Consider the following 16,393-nt stretch of genomic DNA (forward strand, 5'->3'; position numbering starts at 1 on the left):
CTGTCCTGGTTCTTTTGTCAACTTTATCTTGCTTCTTTGTGTGGAGTGGGATCACCACTTGTCTCTGAGACACTGCAATATTGTTTGTATTTAACTGGTAATTGCATATAGGTGTGATGTGCCCAGGTGTTTTTTTTTGTGTGTGTGTGTGTGTGTGTGTGTGCTTTATGTTGATGTACCCAAGGGAGCAGAGCTAGTACACTACTCTGTTCCCTAGCTTGACAGCACTTAGGCACTCACCATGTGTCCTGGTGGGCGTGACAGAGGATGCGAACGTGTGCACACAGCTGTTAGCTGTTCATGTGGAGCAGCTGAGGGCAGGCTGGGCTGGTACTGGCCACCATTTATCGCTGATCCTCGTGCAGAACTTGCTGGTGGCCTTTGCCCAGTGGGTGGGACTATAGGACGTGTGGATATGGTTGGGTGTGAGCACAATGGCTTTCTGGTTGCCAGCCACCAGGGTGGTTGCCATGCAGTCCTCAGCAAGTGGAGTCAATTAGCAGTTGCTGTCCTAATTAGGAACTCTGGTAGCATAGTGCCTAAGCATCTGACTGCTAACCAGGTTGGTGGTTCAAACCCACCAGCCACTCCACCGAAGCAAGACTGGGCAACCTATTTCTGTAAAGATTTACTGCCTTGGAAACCCAGTGAAGGGTTGCTATGAGTTGGAATCAGCTTGACGGCAGTGGGTTTATTTGATTTATTTTTGGTCCTGGTTAAAACATGTTTTGCAGTTATTCAAAATGGCTGTGCTGTGAGGCCAGGTGATGGTCCACAGCTCCATTTGTCTCCTTATTCACTGTTTCCTTCTAGTTGGTTGTAGAGGGTCTGGGCAGCATTCTGCCTGTCCTGCCATCTCCTACGCTGTGTGCCCCCTGCACTCCCGACATAAAGCTGAAAGGCTTTGAGAAACAGAGTATGGTCATAGGCCGTCACTAGTACAGCACTATTATAACCCAGCCAGCTAGCTGTTTTGATACAGAATATAAAAATATTTTTAACAGAATTATTTTTTAAGCTTATCCTGAGGCACACCCTCAGTGCGATAGTGCGATACTCGGGCTGGGTTAGTCTCATCTTACTCATCACTTGTCTATACGCATCTGTACACAGCTGTTGAACGCTGGCAGTCGACTGACTCAAAAGGGCTCCTTGGCTCATGGGAGTCAACTGCCAGGCCTTTCTCTTGTGGAGCTGCTGGCGGGGCCTGAACTGCTGCCATCTGGTCAGCAGCCAGCACATAACCACTGTGCCCCCAGACAATGGAGGTTACACACAGTTCCAAGTCCATGGGGACCACAGAGGGGCCTCAGCCCCTGCCTGCTGGAGTTACAGCAGCACCAGAAGTCACAGAGAGAAACCGAGACAGGGGACTCTGTTGGAGCCCCACCAAAAGCAGAGAAAACTGACAGCAGAGGACTCACCTAGAAAGGACGGTTCCCTGATCTGACCTGGGGGTGGCCCCAGGGCCACTGCATGGGGAGGACCCAGGAAATCTGAGGCTCATCTTCGGCTCATTGACCTTGAACTCCCCATAGGTGCCTGGCTCCAACCTTGGGGAATTCTGGTGGAGGAGGGGCAGTCAGGCGGGCTGGTTGGATGGGATGAGGGGGAATCTCAGTGCTGTAGGGGTGGGGGCCACAGCCAGCCTGGAGTTCCATGAGGCCTCTAGAGGTGGGTGAAGGGAAGCTCACCCCACCCCCGGGGGGCTTTCAGCTGTAAACTAGACAATGGCCACCCTCGTGTCACCTGGGAGGGGCATGGGTTCTTGAGGCTGGGTGCAGGCGGGCTGGGGCTGCAGGCACCCCGCCCTGTGGTTCGGACGGTCGGTCGTCAGCAGGCTCACTGGCGGCATCAGCACCAGTGTCGGCTAACTTACATCTGTTTCTGTCATGACTGCTGCTGTTGCCACCACTGGGCTGGGGGTGGCAATGGCCTGAGGCAAACCTGCGTGTGCCAGGGTAAAGCTGCTGGAGTTCAAGGCTGTGACCCTGCAGAAGCAGCGTGCCACGCCTGTCCTTTGAGGCAGCCCCGGGCAGGTTCACACTGAGCCCCTTCCAGCTGGTAGCTGAGCTTAACCTGAGGGCTCTGCCACACGCATAACATCCAGGGAAGCCCTAGGGAGCTCGGTTCCACGCGACACTTGGGGGCTGTAGTAGGCAGGACTTGACAGCAGTGGCTTTGGTTTTAGGCTCTGGTTAAAGGGTCAGACGGGCCACAGCTGGATGGGGTAAGGGTCTCCCTGTGGCATGGGTGGCGCAGCCCTGTCCATTCAGCATGGACACAGGACCCGCAGAGGGTGCTGTGTCTGGGGCCAAAGGGATGGCAGCGTGGGTGTCTGGGGACACATCTGGGCCTCAAAGACTAGGGAATATCAGTACCCGTGGAGTCCAAGTTCTGGAAGGCTCTGTAGCCCCAAAGGGCACAAGGACTGGGAGTAGAGGGGCATCTTGTAAGCCTGAGGGGGAGCAGGGCACAGGTGGCAGAAGGGTCTCTGGAGCTCAAGGAAGGCATTTCTTAGGGGGGGGTATGTTCCCAGGGTATCTTCTGAGGATGGCGGCTGCCCTTCACCAATGCAGTCCCTTCTCCAGGGGTGGGCAGGAGGCCCAGAGGGGGCCATACCTGTTGGAAGGCCCTGTCCATTTCTCAAAGCCAGTCAAACCAAGACAGGAAGCCCCTCACACCTCCCAAGCCAAACATGAGACCAGCAGACACCTGGCTCTGCTCCATGCCAGGGGCTTCTGGGGCCGGGGGGCCAGCAGGGGTGCAGGCGACAATAGGCCGCGTTCATACGTTTACTACCCGGCTGATGGGAGTGCACCGCTCGGCTCTAGAAACAGCAGCAAAATAGCAAGAGACATGAGACTTGTATACAAAAACATTTCTTGCTTACAAAACATATGCAAAAAAAAAAAAAAAAAAGCTTGGGGAAAAAAAAAGGACCAAAGGCGGCAGCCTTACTAAGTTTCTTCTACATTAAAAAAAAAAAAAAATCTCATACCTAACATTCTTTTTTTTTATTTTCCTTAAAAAAAAAAAAAATATTATGCTTAGGCACAATTTGCTGGTGGCTGTCAAAGAACGAGCCGGGCCCGCACCGCGTCTCCCTCCGCTCCGTGGTAGGCTCCCACTCTGTGCGGGATACTTAAGGCATTTTTTTTTCTTCTTCTTGGACAGAGTGTGTATTTTCTGGCACACCCTTCCTTTTTTTTTTTTTTTTTTTTATTAAAAAAAAAAAAAAATGCTCCTTTTGGCCCCAGGGTTGGGGTGCCGGGGGCTGAGATGTGTTCTGGGTCCTCGGCCTCCCGGCGCATCACGGCCGGGACCTGCAGGGGAGGCTGCTGAGGGGCGCTGTGTGGCCATCCCGAGGACAGCCACTTGCCCGTACCTCACATGTGTCCAGCGGGGTTGTGGGCCTCACTCAGGCCCGGGTGGGCGGCCGACAGCACCATCTGGGGGTCCCCGACCACACCAGACACCTTCTCTTCCTCTCGGCGTTTCAGGCAGGCTGCTTTGGGGTTCAGGTTGCGTTCTGGTGGGGGAGGGGAGAGCACAGTGGAGAAGGGCCTCACAAGGGGGCCCTTGGGTGGCATGGAGAAGGTGTCGGGGAGGGCGGGGCTCCCATACAGCTCGCCACCGCCATGTCACCCTTCGAGAAGGTCGGGGGTCAGCAGGGCACAAGGGGCTAGGGTAAAGAACAGACGGGGTACGTGGGGACATCTGGTCTGCACAAGCCAGAGGTGGACAGAGCAGCGCCCGCAGCCCATCCCAGCGCATGCCAGGTGGCGGCCCCAGGCAGCAGACGGCGCGGCCAGGGGGGCGGGAAGCCTACCTCGCACCTGCCGCTCCAGGCCCAGGATGACCTGCACGGCCTGCTGCAGGATGAGCAGCTTGGTCTGTGCCTTGTCCGACTTGAGGTGCAGCTGGCACATGCGGCCCAGCTCCCGGAAGGCCTCGTTAATGTCCCGCACGCGCACCCGCTCCCGCGCGTTATTGGCCATGCGCCTCTCCCGGTCCCTCAGGTCTTTCTCCTCCAGGGACAGCACCTCCTCCGCACTGCTGGGTGCACAGCACCGGGCCCGTTAGTCGGGGCGCGTGCAGGATGGGGACACAGTGTGTATCAGCGTGCATGCCAGCATGGGCATAGGTTGCTGGCATGTGTAACCGTGTGTACGTGGTTTGTACTGGTGATGTACCAGTGTGGGTACGTGGCTGGTGTGGGTGGTATTAACCGTGTATGTATGCAGTTGGTGTGGGAGGTGTACCAGTGTGGGTACGCGGCTGGTGTACCAGTACGGGTGCGTGAGGTTGGTTCTGTACCAGTGTGGGTACACTGCGTACCAGTATGGGTACGTGGCTGGTGGTAATGGCGTACCTGGCTGGTATGGGTGGTGTACCAGTGTGGGTACAAGGTGTCGGGACATGAGTGGATGTGTGTACACTCATCATCACACACCCAGGAGCATATACTCCCAAGGAATGTGGTGTGGGCCTTGACTGGCCATGTCAAGGAGACCAAGGATGGGCATGGGGGTGTGGGTGTTCTGAGGAGGAGGTGACCTCCAGGGTGGGGCCAGGCAGGCTGGAAAGCTCCAGGGCCCCTCCTCTCTGTCCCTTTCTCCCTCTGGAAGGATGACCTTCCCCCGCAGAGCAGCCCCTCGCAGGGTGATGGGAGCTAGAACTGGCCTCTCTCACCTAGGGCTCTCCAAATTGGGCCTTGAAGAGTGAACCAGCTAGTACCCAAGAGCAAGCATCCCCAGAAAAGTGTCTGCCCTGATATAGCTCTCTAGGCACCCTAAGAGCTGCGCCTGGATCAATTCTGGGCCACCAGCCCCTAGGAGGGCGGCAGGACAAGGCAGGGTGGCCTGGCCCCAGGCCCAAAACTCTTCCAGGACCCAGTGTCTCGCCCCCAAGAATAGTCCCAGCGGCAGCTGCAGCCCAGAGGCCCTTCCTGGCCCACAGGAGATGCCAGGGGAGCCAAAGCCGCCCCTCCCACTGTGGATGGCACAGCCAGTACTCATGTCCAACTCCCGGCTCAGTCCTGCGGGGCTGCCTAGCCTGTGGCTCTGGGCCTGGCTCCAGGAACAGTAGCCCCTGCACCAGGCTGTTACGAGAATCCACCCATGTGTGCGACACCCGGCTGAGCTGGGCATGGAGATGGGACAACCTTGCTGGGTCCAGCCCAGGCCCTGTCCTACTCCTGGGCATGCCCACCCCCTGCCCACAGGCCAGAGCGGGTCCCTCCAGGTGGCGCCAGCCCCGGAGCCCTGGACAAGCGCACAGACCAAACTGCCGGTGCAGACCGAGGCAGGTGCATCGCGTCCCCATTCCTTCCGTCCCCCAAGTCCCGGTGGGGGGCTCTGGAGGAGGGGTGGCCTGAGGCTGCGGCCCCTGTGGGTGGTCCCTGAGGCCAGGCAGCAAGTGCGAGGTAGGGAGGGGCCGAGGGGGTGCAAGAGACAGAGAGCAGAGAGGCGGGTGGGGGGGCGCATGGCATGCCACACCCCACAGTGGAGACACGAAAACCTCAGAGCGGAGGAAGGGACAGCGGGGGGGCCAGGGCCCCAGTTCTGGTCCAAGCAACAGCACTGCAGGAGAGAAAGGGTTAACGGGCCACGCAAGAGAGAAGCGTTAAGGAAGCGGCTGCCAGCAGAGGGTTGGGAAGGAGGCAGGGTGGGCCAGGCCAAGTCAGTCTGGGGGGTGATTTTGTTATCTGTCAACCTCCCGTGGCCCAGGGAGACGGGCATGTTAACCCTCCGTGCAGAGGGGGAAACTGAGTCGGGGGCTGTGGGGGGCTGGCTGGCTGGAGGCCACCGAGTGTGGCGTCTAGCTGGATGGAGGCACGGCAGAATGTATAGCGGCGAGTGCCTCCTGGCCCCGTGAGCAAGCGGGGCTCCGGGCCTCCCGGGGAGGAGTGCCAGTGGGCAGAGCAGCCTCCCGCGAGCAGAGGGAGACAGGCGAGGCGGGGGCGGCGGGGCGGCCCCCACTGACCTCGCACTTGCTGCTCCAGGTTCAGGATGACTGACACGGCCTGGTGCAAGATGAGCAGTTTGGTCTGGGGCTTCTCACTGTTGAGGTGCAGCTGGCACATACGACCCAGCTCCTTAAAGGCCTCATTGATGTCGCGCACCCGCAGCCGCTCCCTCGCGTTATTGGCCACACGGCGCTCCTTCTCCCGCTCGGCCTTCTGTTCGGGGGGGAGGAGGTCGTCCTCGTCCTCCTCTGGGCTACGGGGGAGGGGGCCGGGGCCAGAGGGAGAGCGTGAGGTGGCGGGGCGTGACGCGGGGCCCCTGGCTGCCTCCCGGCGCGTTTGAGTGCGTGTGCGGGGTGTGCGGGGCCGCAGGCCTGGGGGGCTGGCACCTGGTCCGTGTCCGCGAGGGCTTCAGCTCCTTCTTGTCCTCCTCTGAGTTGTCGGCCACAGATGCGTTCTCCTCGTCCTCCTTCTCCTCCCGCTTGATCTCCCCGGCGCCCGAGGCCACGCCCGTCCGCCCGAGGCCTGCAACAGGCCAGGGTCAGGGGCGGCCACAGTTGCAACCCACTCCATGTGGCCCAATGGGCCTCTTGGCCCATCTCGGCAGGGGCCCAAGCTCTCCTGGGACAACCATGTTTTTACTCATTTGTTAAAAAATTGGAATCTGAGAGAGTTAAGCTTAAGGAAGGGGCTGCGGTAGCCCATGATTAAGCGTTTGGCTACTAATGAAAGGTCAGTGGTCTGAACCCGGCCGGCAGCTGTGAGGGCGAGACCTGCTCCCACACAGGGGTCAGCTCTGGAGAACCTACGGGGCGTTCTCCTCCGTCCTCCAGGGCACTGGGAGTCAGAACTGACGTGACACCACCCAGCAGCTGCTTATAGGGCACGTGGTTCTTGCTGGTTGCTGTCCAGTCGGCCCCCGCCTCCTGGTGGCCCCAGGACCGCACCGGCTGACTGAGCCCAGGCCTCTTGGCCTTATCCGTCTCGGCCTGAAGCTGCCCTGAAACTCAGTCAGCATCACGGCACCACGGAGGCCCTGGTGACAGACAGGGGGCCGCATGAGACGCACGCTGGGCAGGAGTCAAACCAGGTCTCCCACGTGGGAGAGGAGACGTCTATCCCCAAACCACTGGTGCCCCACAAGTTTGTGTTTACAGGGGTGAAAAAAATGTGGAAGCAGACAGCGGTGCTGCTAGCACAACGTGGAGGATGCAAGGCAGGCCCCGGGGCTGTGCACGCAAAACCAGCGGACGTGGCAAGTGCTTTGCTATATACAGGTAGCCAAAAGAAATGACAGAGAATAGCAGTAAAAATGTCACCATGCCCTCTCCAGAACTGAATTTTACCACGCCAGACAGACGTCGGTTCCAGACAGACAAGGACTGAACAGAAAGGGGAGGCTCTGCAACCTTGAGAACAAACTGAAGAACATTTCCTTCGGGCAGGAAATGACTCCCTAAAACACAGAAAGGGCTGTTCTCAGAAGGCACAGGTACCGATAAGGCAGCCACAGCAAGCCTGAGAATCTGTGACCATCGGGAGAGCCCACAGGGAAAGCAAAGATGAAGCACAGAGTGGGAGGAGGTAGGTGAAGTGTGGGCGACCCACCGAGGAACAGCATCCAGAATAGATAAAGAGCACCTACAAATCAACAAGAAAAGCAGAGAGAGCTCAATAGGGAAATGGGCCAACAACCCACTGGGCACTGCCTAGACCGAGAAGGGACGAGGCCAGAGAGGCAGAAAAATTGCTGTCATGGCCAGCAGCTGGAAAATGCCAGGAGGACCACAGCGCCCCACCACTTCATACTGCCGTCGTGGGGTGCCCGAGTCGGCTCCAACGCACGGTGACCCCACACAAGACGAAACCCTGCCCCGTCCCGCGCCAGCCTCACACCCTGGCTGTGTTTGAGCCCATCGCTGCAGCCGTGTCAGTCCATCTCGTTGAAGGTCTCCATTTTACTGACCCTCCACTTTACTGAGCATGATGTCCTTCTCCAGGGACTGGTTCCTCCTGACATGACAGAGTAGGTGAGACGAAGTCTCACCATCCTTGCTTCTAAGGAGCATTCTGGCTGCACCTTTTCCAAAACTATTAGGTGGCCAAGTTGAAAGGCCAGGCATTTTTAAACGTCCTTTTTTCCTGGGAAGGTCAGTTGGTACAACCACTTTGGAAAACAACTGGGTTTTATCTTGAAAAGGCAGACACGAGTGTGCCTAAAAGTCCACAACCTACTACTATCACACCAGGCACCCTGATGGCACAGAGGGTGAATGCCAGGGGCCCTGGGGGCACAGTGGGTGAACACCAGGGGTTCTGGGGGCACAGCGGATGAACGCCAGGAGCCCTGGGGGCACAGTGGGTGAACGCCAGGAGCCTGAGGGCACAGCGGGTGAATGCCAGGGGCCCTGGGGGCACAGCGGGTGAATGCCAGGCGCCCTGATGGCACAGCGGGTGAATGCCAAGGGCCCTGGGGGCACAGCGGGTGAACGCCAGGGGCCCTGGGGGCACAGCGGGTGAACGCTCAGGTGCTAACTGAAAGGTTAGCAGTTTGAACCCACCCAGCAGCCTCGCAGCAGAGAGGCCTGGGGGTGTGCACCCGTAGAGACGACAGCCTAGCCAACCCTATGGGGCAGCTGTCCTGTGACAGGCAGGTCGCCACAAGTCAGGATCGACTTCATGGAAACGTGAGAAAACACACCGGGGAGCACCTATCACAAAGACGCAGAGGAAGCCCACGGCAGACGCGGGCTGAGACCGCGGGCCATGTCAGGATTAGCTCACGGGCAGACACCACCTCAGCCACGTTGACACGGGCAGGTCAGCCAGACATCACAGAGAGCAGGTACCAACAGCCACGTGGACGCAGGCGGGTCACAGAGACGCTGCACACAGCGAGTAACAAAGGGCCATCAAAGGCTGCAGCGTGGGGGTTTTACCAAGTTCATGCTCTAGGAGCCCTGGTGGCACAGCAGTTAAGTGCTCAGCTGCCAACCACAAGCCCAGTGGTTTGGATCCACCCAGCTCTGCTCCCCTAACAATGACAGCCAAGAAAATGCCACGGGGCAGCTCCACTTTGTCACGTGGGGTCGTCACGAGTCGGAGCCGACTGGACAGCATCTTGCAGTTCACCCCGTGAACAGGCATGGTGCTCAAGAGAACAGAGCTGACCTCAGCTGTGCTGAGACGGCACTGGCTGATGCCGACCATGGGAATGGCTGGCTCTCCAACAGACAGACCACGGCGTAGGGACAGAGACGCGGTGCCAGGAGCAACCCCTCACTCTGACAACCAATGGCCCGACACCACCCAGTGTGCACAGGGGCACAGCTGCCCGTGGGTGAGAACCACTGGTCTAGGGAGACATCAGGAAGGCAGGGTCACGGTGACAGCATGAGTCAGGCTGGTGGAGTTGGGCAGTCAGGAGGCCATGACGGGGCTCCTGGGGCAGTTGGATGGCACTGTTACCAACGTAGGCAGATGTCAGGAGAGTGCTGGCCTCGGAGGTAACTGAGTGCTTGGTTTACCTATGTTTCTGAATCTGGATCTTATCGTACAGTAAAAAGCAGTGGTGTGCATGCAAGGGTAAGGCCAGGGGATCACACACAGAAATCCTGGGGCAGGGACTGCCAGGTGGGGCTGGGATGTTGGACCCAGGCTCCCGGGGCAGGGACCGCCAGGTGGGGCTGGGATGGAGGACCCAGGCAGGCTTGAGGCACTGGCTCCGGTTGGAGCTGTGCAGCAGGTCCCCAGGGGCCTCTGTCCAGGTGCCAGTGTTGTCACTTACCCACATCACTTTTCACCAAGTTGGTATTGGCCAAGGAGTAGCAGGAGAGCCCAGGCTGGCCCACCACTCACGGGGAGCCCGTCTGCTGTTACCCACTCCCGGGACCAGCCCACCAAGAGTAAGAATCAAGACCCCAGCAAGCACCTCCCTGTGCCCTCCCCTCGTGGAAGACCTGTTAGGCCACTGGAAGGACAGAGACGTTGATGATGTGATGATGGCACGACCCCTCCAGCTCTGCCAGTCCCAGCAGAGTCCACCCAGCCCCTCAGCACAAGTGAGAGGTCCGCCCTAATGCCTGTGGCACCCTCATCATAACCTTACCCCCCCTCCTAACCCTGACCTTCTCCCTGCCCCTAAGCCCATCCCGAGCCCTAACCCCGACCCTAACTAACCCTCCCCAGGCTCTGTCACTCACTCTCCCACTCACTGTCACGAAGCCCTGTCCACGTGGCCTCAGGCCCCTGCTCACCCACCTGCCTGGGCCTTGGATGTGCAGGCCCAGACCACTCTGCTCTGTCTGCAGGTGGCCTCGTCCAGGCTCCCAGCTGTAAACCCACCCGTTGCCAATGGCACCCACATGCCTGTCCAGGACACCAGCCTCACACCTGGCCTGCCCTCGGACCATGTCTCAGATGGGACAGTCCCAACATCCTGACCTGCCCGTGAGTCTGTGCACATAGCTGGCCTGGCTGCCCAGGCCTTCCTGCTCTCCACCCCTTCCTTCTCCCCCTGCGTCTCCATCTGCAAATCATTCCAGACACGTCCACTTAAGATCTACAGGGATCAAACTGACCACAGACACTCAAGAGGTCAGATGAGAGCCTAGGGGGCAGCAAGGTCGTCGGGAGGGGCAACGAGGAGAGCAGGGTGAGGGAGGAGGCACAACTCAGGGACTGTCACTGGTGTCCCGGAAACGGACAGGAGACACCACTGAATGGGTGTGTTCTGGTGTGTGTGTTCTTGACGATGACAAAATAAGATAAAAAAAAAAAAAGATGGATTTCAATTCCCCATTTCTCGCCCCTCCTCTGCCCCATCGCTCCCTGGACCAGCACAGTGCCCTCCACCTGGTGCCCCCCTTGACCACCAGAGGGCGCCTGTGAGCGCCGAGCCACCCAGTCCCTCCTCTGCCGGCCTCCCACCTCCTTCAGGCAAAAGCCGGAGTCCTCCCCACCCACACGGCCACACTGGCCTGCGGGCGCCCTCCCTGCCCTCCCCTCCTGCCTGGCTCCCCCACGTACCCACCTGCTTTCACCTCCTCTCAGGACCCAAACGTGCCCCCTCCCCTCCCTGACCATCCTCTTCACAACCACACTATTTAAAACCAGCCCTGCTAGGGATGCGTGAAGTCCAGCCTGCACTCCCACTATGCCTGTTTCCTCCACCGTGGAGGTGGAGACGTGGGCTGAGGCGTCCCGGCTCGGGTCGCCGTGGCGCTCCCTGGAGCTGAGGAGCCCTGGGTGACCCACGCTGCTGCAGCTGGCAGAGCGGGCCTTCGGGCCAGTGCGGCGGCTCTCAGTCCTTCGTCCCTGTCACCCTCCATTTTCCGGAGAACAGGGGAGGCTCAGGGTGAGGTGTGACCCCAGACACCGGCCACCCCTGCCCAGCCTCTGTTGGGCCCTTACCACTGTAGGAGTCGGGCGGCGGCCGGGAGAGGTCCGGGAGCGTGCTGGGCTGGCTGGGGAGGGCCACGTGGTTGTGCAGTAGGCTGGCACTGCCCGAGAGGCCGTCATCCGTGTGACCGCCTCCGACCTGTGGGTGTGGGGTGGCACATCAGCACTGGGTGGGCACCCTGCACCCCGTCCCTTGTCCCTCCCGCACCCTGCCGGCACTCACCAGGCTGGTGTGCCGGCTGCCCAGTGGCATGATGGGGCCAGTGAAGCCTGATGCCAGAGCACCAGGGCTGGGCAGCACCCCGTGGACGTCACTGGCTGTGCCCACGGCATGGCTGCGCAGCACGTGGATGGCCTCGTCCAAGTGGTCCTCCAGCTTGCTCTGCTGCGGGGAGGGCCAGTGAGGACTGCAGCCAGGGCCTGGGCCAGCACGCCCACGCTGCAGCCTGCAGCCACGTGGCCCCCCGTATGCAAGGGCGAGCAGACGCAGTACACTGCCGCTCCAGAAACGTGGCCTGGCTCAAAGTGTTTGCCAGCCACAGGGCCCTGGCACTGACCAGCCACAAACTCTTAATGAAAATTTTTCTAACCAAAAATGTCTATCTTACTGCAAAATTCTGTCTGTCCAACAAGACCCAATGAATACTTTCCATGACACAGTATTAAAGTCACATAAGTGTGGCCACCTCCATCCACGAGTCCCACGTCTGCACCAGGAACCATGTCCATGTGTCTGGTCACACACAGGGCACTCCCACAAGTCCTGGACAACCCCCACGGGCACACCTTTCCAGCCACACCCACCAGGAACTACGCCCTGATCTGAGGAGGAATGGGGAGGGGGGCAGAACTCACCAGGCCATGTAGACCCCCATCATAGCTGGGTGACAAGGCACCGGGGGCTCCCGCTCGGGGCCACTGGGAACTCCCTGCAGGGTAGGGGGTGCATCAATCGGGGGACAAGGGGCAGAGGCCAGCAGGCTGAGGCTGGCACTGATTGCCTTTGGCCCCTCACTGAGGGCAGGCGGAACGTGGTCATGTCCCCAGGCAGAAAGGGAGGCAAGCAAGGCAATCTGTGGGGCAGGACAGGTGGGGAGCCCGAGGGGCCGTAATACGTGGTGTGGCCACGCGGGGGCGCCTGGCACCTGCAAAGCTGTTGTCAGGGCCCTAGGATGGGGCGACGGGGCCCAGAGGGCTGGGCCCTGGGTTCACATCCCTCCTTCCCCTAGGCTGACAGAGCTCAGGAGGCCAGCTCACATCTCTGAGCCTCAGTGTCGCCACCTGCAAGGCCCCCAGCAGAGGGCCAGGCAACTCGGTGCATCCAGCAGGCACCCCAGGACCAGCCCCGGCCTATCTCTGCAGACCTGCTCTGACTGCCTACAGCAGGCGGGGAAGTGGTTAGTTCTGGGAGGGACTGGACATGCCCCAGGACAGAGGTGGGGGACCCAGGGGTATTTTTAACTCAACAGCCCAAGCCTTCCAGAGCATCTTACTTTCCTATCACTCTTAGCTGATTACAGGGGTGTCCCTGTCGGGAACAGGTTGTCCGGTCCCCTTGCCAGAACCAAGTACAGGGTATGCAGTCAGTGCCTAATTAACACCACAGCACAAACACCTAACAGCACATACTACGTGAGGTAAGTGCCAAGGTGGTACTCTCAGCTGGCCTCTATTCTACCCCCCTCTCCAGCCCACACCCCCTATCCAATCCTCACCCCACCGCCCCCAATTAGCTCTGCGGGGTTCACAAAACGTGAGCGGTTGGGTCCTCCTCTGGGCTCTGCCTGTGCTGTGAGGGGACTGGGACACGCCTCCCAGCCCTTCTCACTGCCTGGCCATAGCATTCTAGGATGGGCCCAGAGGCCACCTCCTCCAGGGAGCCCTCTTGGATGGCTCTGGGGCACTAGTTCCCCGAAGGGTGGTGGCAGTGGTATGGGCTTCTCTCAGTGGTGACTCCCAGTGTGCCTGGACTCGGAGAGCTCTCTCCCAGCTGGCCCAGGCTGTAGGCTCCAGATACCCATCCCCCGCCTCGGCTACCATCCCCTCACAGACCTGCTAAGCCCTGCGGAGAGCCCACGGGGGTCGAAGGGCTGGATGAAAAGTTGTTGCTTGAGTGATCCGGGGAGTAGATCTGCAATGGGGACGAGGAGGGGCAGTCAGGCTGTCAAGGGCTGGTCTGGCAGGGTCCCTGGGCCCCAGCCCCACACCCTGCACCCCGCGCCTCACCGAGGCCAGTGCCTTCCCGAGAGCATCCCCGGAGCTGCCGGCTGTGGTCCCACGGGAGCCTAGGGGTGGAGAGAGGTGAGGCTGGACCTCAGGGTCACACAGCAGCCTGTGTGCCCCACTGACACGGCGCTCGGTCTGCAGACAGCTGACTTCTGACTGATGGTCCCGCCTGCCTCCTAGCTACCTGTCTCCACAGACGGCCACGGTGGGACCCTCAGCAGGCAAGCCCCCTTTCCCAGCCTCAGTGTCCCCAGCTACAAAGCTCACTCAGAGTGTCATTCTCTGACACCCTGGGCCTGGTACGAGGGCACAGGGAGGGCCAGGAGCTGCAGATATTAACAACCCACCTGACTCCTGGGGTCCCAAGGTTCCCCCATTACCCCCCAGCCCTTCACAGTCCTCCGGGGAGGGGGTCCGCCCAGGGAGAGACCCGCACCCAGGAGGCTGTCAGCCCCGCTGACGGGGGGTGTGTGGCTGGTGACGCTGCTGTAGGTAGCCCCAGGGGCCGAGGAGAAGCTGGACACAGCAGGCAGGCCGCCGTTCACCTCAGCTCCGTGCAGCGGGTAGCCCTGTATGAGGAAAGAGGAAGGGGTCGGGGGGCACAGGGCCAGAGGGTGTGCCCACTCACCCACCACACCCACTCTGGGCCCTACCATGCGCTCGTGCTGCTGCAGGCCGCCAAACGCGCCACCACCACTGCCGGAGGAGCTGGCACCACTCCCAGGTGGGAGGGGCAGGGGGGACGAGCCCCCGCCTAGCATGGGCCCGAAGCCCGCCTGGCCTGGGGGGGCCCAGAGTTCGGCTGAGGGGTGCAGGCTGCCATCTGCAGAGAGGAAAACAGTGAGCAGCAGGTGGGGGACCCAGGCCTGCCCCCAAGTCCCAGGCAAGGCCCCCCACACACCAGCCATGTAGAAGGGGGCAGGGTAGGCGCTGCTGGGGGTCTTGGTAGCTGGGTAGGTGGTGGTGTCTCTGCCATAGTCATCACCTGAGCTGGGTGGGTACACCTGGAAGGGGACAGAACATGTCAGGGAGAGGGCCCTCGACCTCACGCTGGGCCCACTCCCGGCCGTGGCCCTCCTAGGCAGCAGCCCCCTAGCGGCCCCCCTTGTCCCGCTCTAAATTCTCCCTCTCAAATAAAGCCCAGTCCCGTGGCCCAGCGTTCACCATCCCTCCGCACTGCTTCTTCTCCAACTCCCACCTTTTGCCCCTCTCCCTCTAAAATGCTCCTTTCTCTCATACCTCAGGCCTTTGTACCTGTGCCTTTTATCTCCCGTATCCAGCAAACTCCTACTGACCTATCAAAACCCCAACCTCAAGGCCCTTGTCTCTCCTTCCTCGTTTCTCCTCTGGGCTCTTCTTCAGCCCAGCTCTGACTACACAAGACCATGGGGCTCAGGGGAAGAGCCCCGATTAACGCCTGGCTGTGCCTGCCCCAGGTCAGCAACAACCAAGGGGCTGTGGTCGCTGTGTGTGCCCAGTGGGAAAGGCTGGGAGCAGCCGGCAGTGCCGGCCCCTGACACTGACATGGAGAAGGTGGGTCTGCTGCCCAGTGCAGGATGGGATGAGACAAGCCCGGGTGCTCCGCCCTGAAACCTGAGCAGGGGCTCAGTGCGGAGAGTGGAGCTCGGGCAGTGGGGAGCACGCAGCACCCCCCGAGGGGAAGCTCTGAAGGACCTGGCCCGACTCAATGCCTCCCAGCCGGCCCCACAACCCCAGCGAGCAGCTTGACCCTGCCAGACATTGATCCTGGGTTCTGGGCCAGCCCGAGTGTGGTCAGCCTGGGGCCCAGGGGCCATGGGGGCAGTGTGGGGAACCAGGCAGAGGGCAGTGGGAGCCACGCCCCCTGGGGGACCAGCAAGCTGCCTTCCTTGTACCGTGATTAAAGCACAAGAGGGTGACTTCAGAGACTGTGACAGTACCGCCACCAACAGGGTGGGGGCAGCCAGCATGGGAACCCAGGCAGCCAGGGTGGGGGACAGCCAGGAGCCCCCCCATCCTCAGAGTGGGCAAGGTGGCCATTACCTGGGTGACCCTGTGAGGGCTGGGGTGAGGGCCCCCAAGGCAGCCCCTCCCTGCACCTCCTCATGGGACCCCCAATCCCACCCTTTCTAAGGAGGCTGTGGACACGGAAAGTAACTCTGTGTTAAAACAAGAGGGATCAAGGCTAGACATAATGAAGGACTTTCCTGACTGTCCCCTCAGAGGCAGGGCCTCGGGCAGCCAAGCCCATGGTCACTTTGGCTCAGGACTCCTGAGGGGTCTGCCCACATCAGGTGGTCGTACAAAGGCTGGTGCCCCAACCCAATGTGTCATCTAGTGGGGGATGGGGTGACAGCACTCAGCTTACATGTGCCCTGTTCTCTGCCCCATAACTCACTGAGGATGGGAGCCCTGGCGGAACCTTCCGGACCTTCTTGGGCTGCGCATCTGTCAGGAAGGAGAAGTGTAAGGAGCTGAACGTCCGCCCAGCCCACCTGCCAGGAACAGCGGACCACAGTGGCCCCAGGCACCGGTATGGGGACACCTCCCAGCCCACACCCAGGGACAGGGCTCCTCAGAACAATGATTCAGAGGAAACCCACGTCCATCCCCATGGGAAGCAGACTCGGCCGGACCCACGTCCATCCCCATGGGAGGCAGACTCAGCCGGACCCACGTCCAGCCCCGTGGGAGGCAGACTCAGCCGGACCCACGTCCATCCCCATGGGAGGCAGACTCCGCCGGACCCACGTCCAGCCCCGTGGGAGGCAGACTCAGCCGGACCCACGTCCAGCCCCGTGGGAGGGAGACTCCGCCGGA

At 60.5% G+C, this 16,393-nt stretch overlaps 1 protein-coding gene across 1 annotated transcript in view; it reads right to left on the minus strand.

Moving 5' to 3' along the window:
- Positions 1-3,389: 3,389 nt before the first annotated feature.
- The window catches only part of TCF3 (transcription factor 3), a 39,908-nt gene continuing 26,904 nt past the window's right edge, over positions 3,390-16,393 (minus strand). The window contains exons 7-18 of the mRNA XM_007954567.1: positions 15,972-16,021; positions 14,496-14,598; positions 14,248-14,417; positions 14,031-14,163; positions 13,595-13,653; positions 13,421-13,499; positions 12,224-12,297; positions 11,592-11,753; positions 11,381-11,507; positions 6,358-6,493; positions 5,989-6,224; positions 3,390-3,532 (exon numbers count right to left, since the gene is read on the minus strand). Coding sequence (XP_007952758.1) covers positions 3,390-3,532; positions 5,989-6,224; positions 6,358-6,493; positions 11,381-11,507; positions 11,592-11,753; positions 12,224-12,297; positions 13,421-13,499; positions 13,595-13,653; positions 14,031-14,163; positions 14,248-14,417; positions 14,496-14,598; positions 15,972-16,021 — 1,472 coding nt within the window. The remainder of the gene's footprint in view (positions 3,533-5,988; positions 6,225-6,357; positions 6,494-11,380; positions 11,508-11,591; positions 11,754-12,223; positions 12,298-13,420; positions 13,500-13,594; positions 13,654-14,030; positions 14,164-14,247; positions 14,418-14,495; positions 14,599-15,971; positions 16,022-16,393) is intronic.

Source organism: Orycteropus afer, unplaced genomic scaffold, assembly GCF_000298275.1.
Source record: "Orycteropus afer afer isolate SDZICR_OR568_19922 unplaced genomic scaffold, OryAfe1.0 scaffold00466, whole genome shotgun sequence".
NCBI lineage: Eukaryota > Metazoa > Chordata > Mammalia > Tubulidentata > Orycteropodidae > Orycteropus > Orycteropus afer.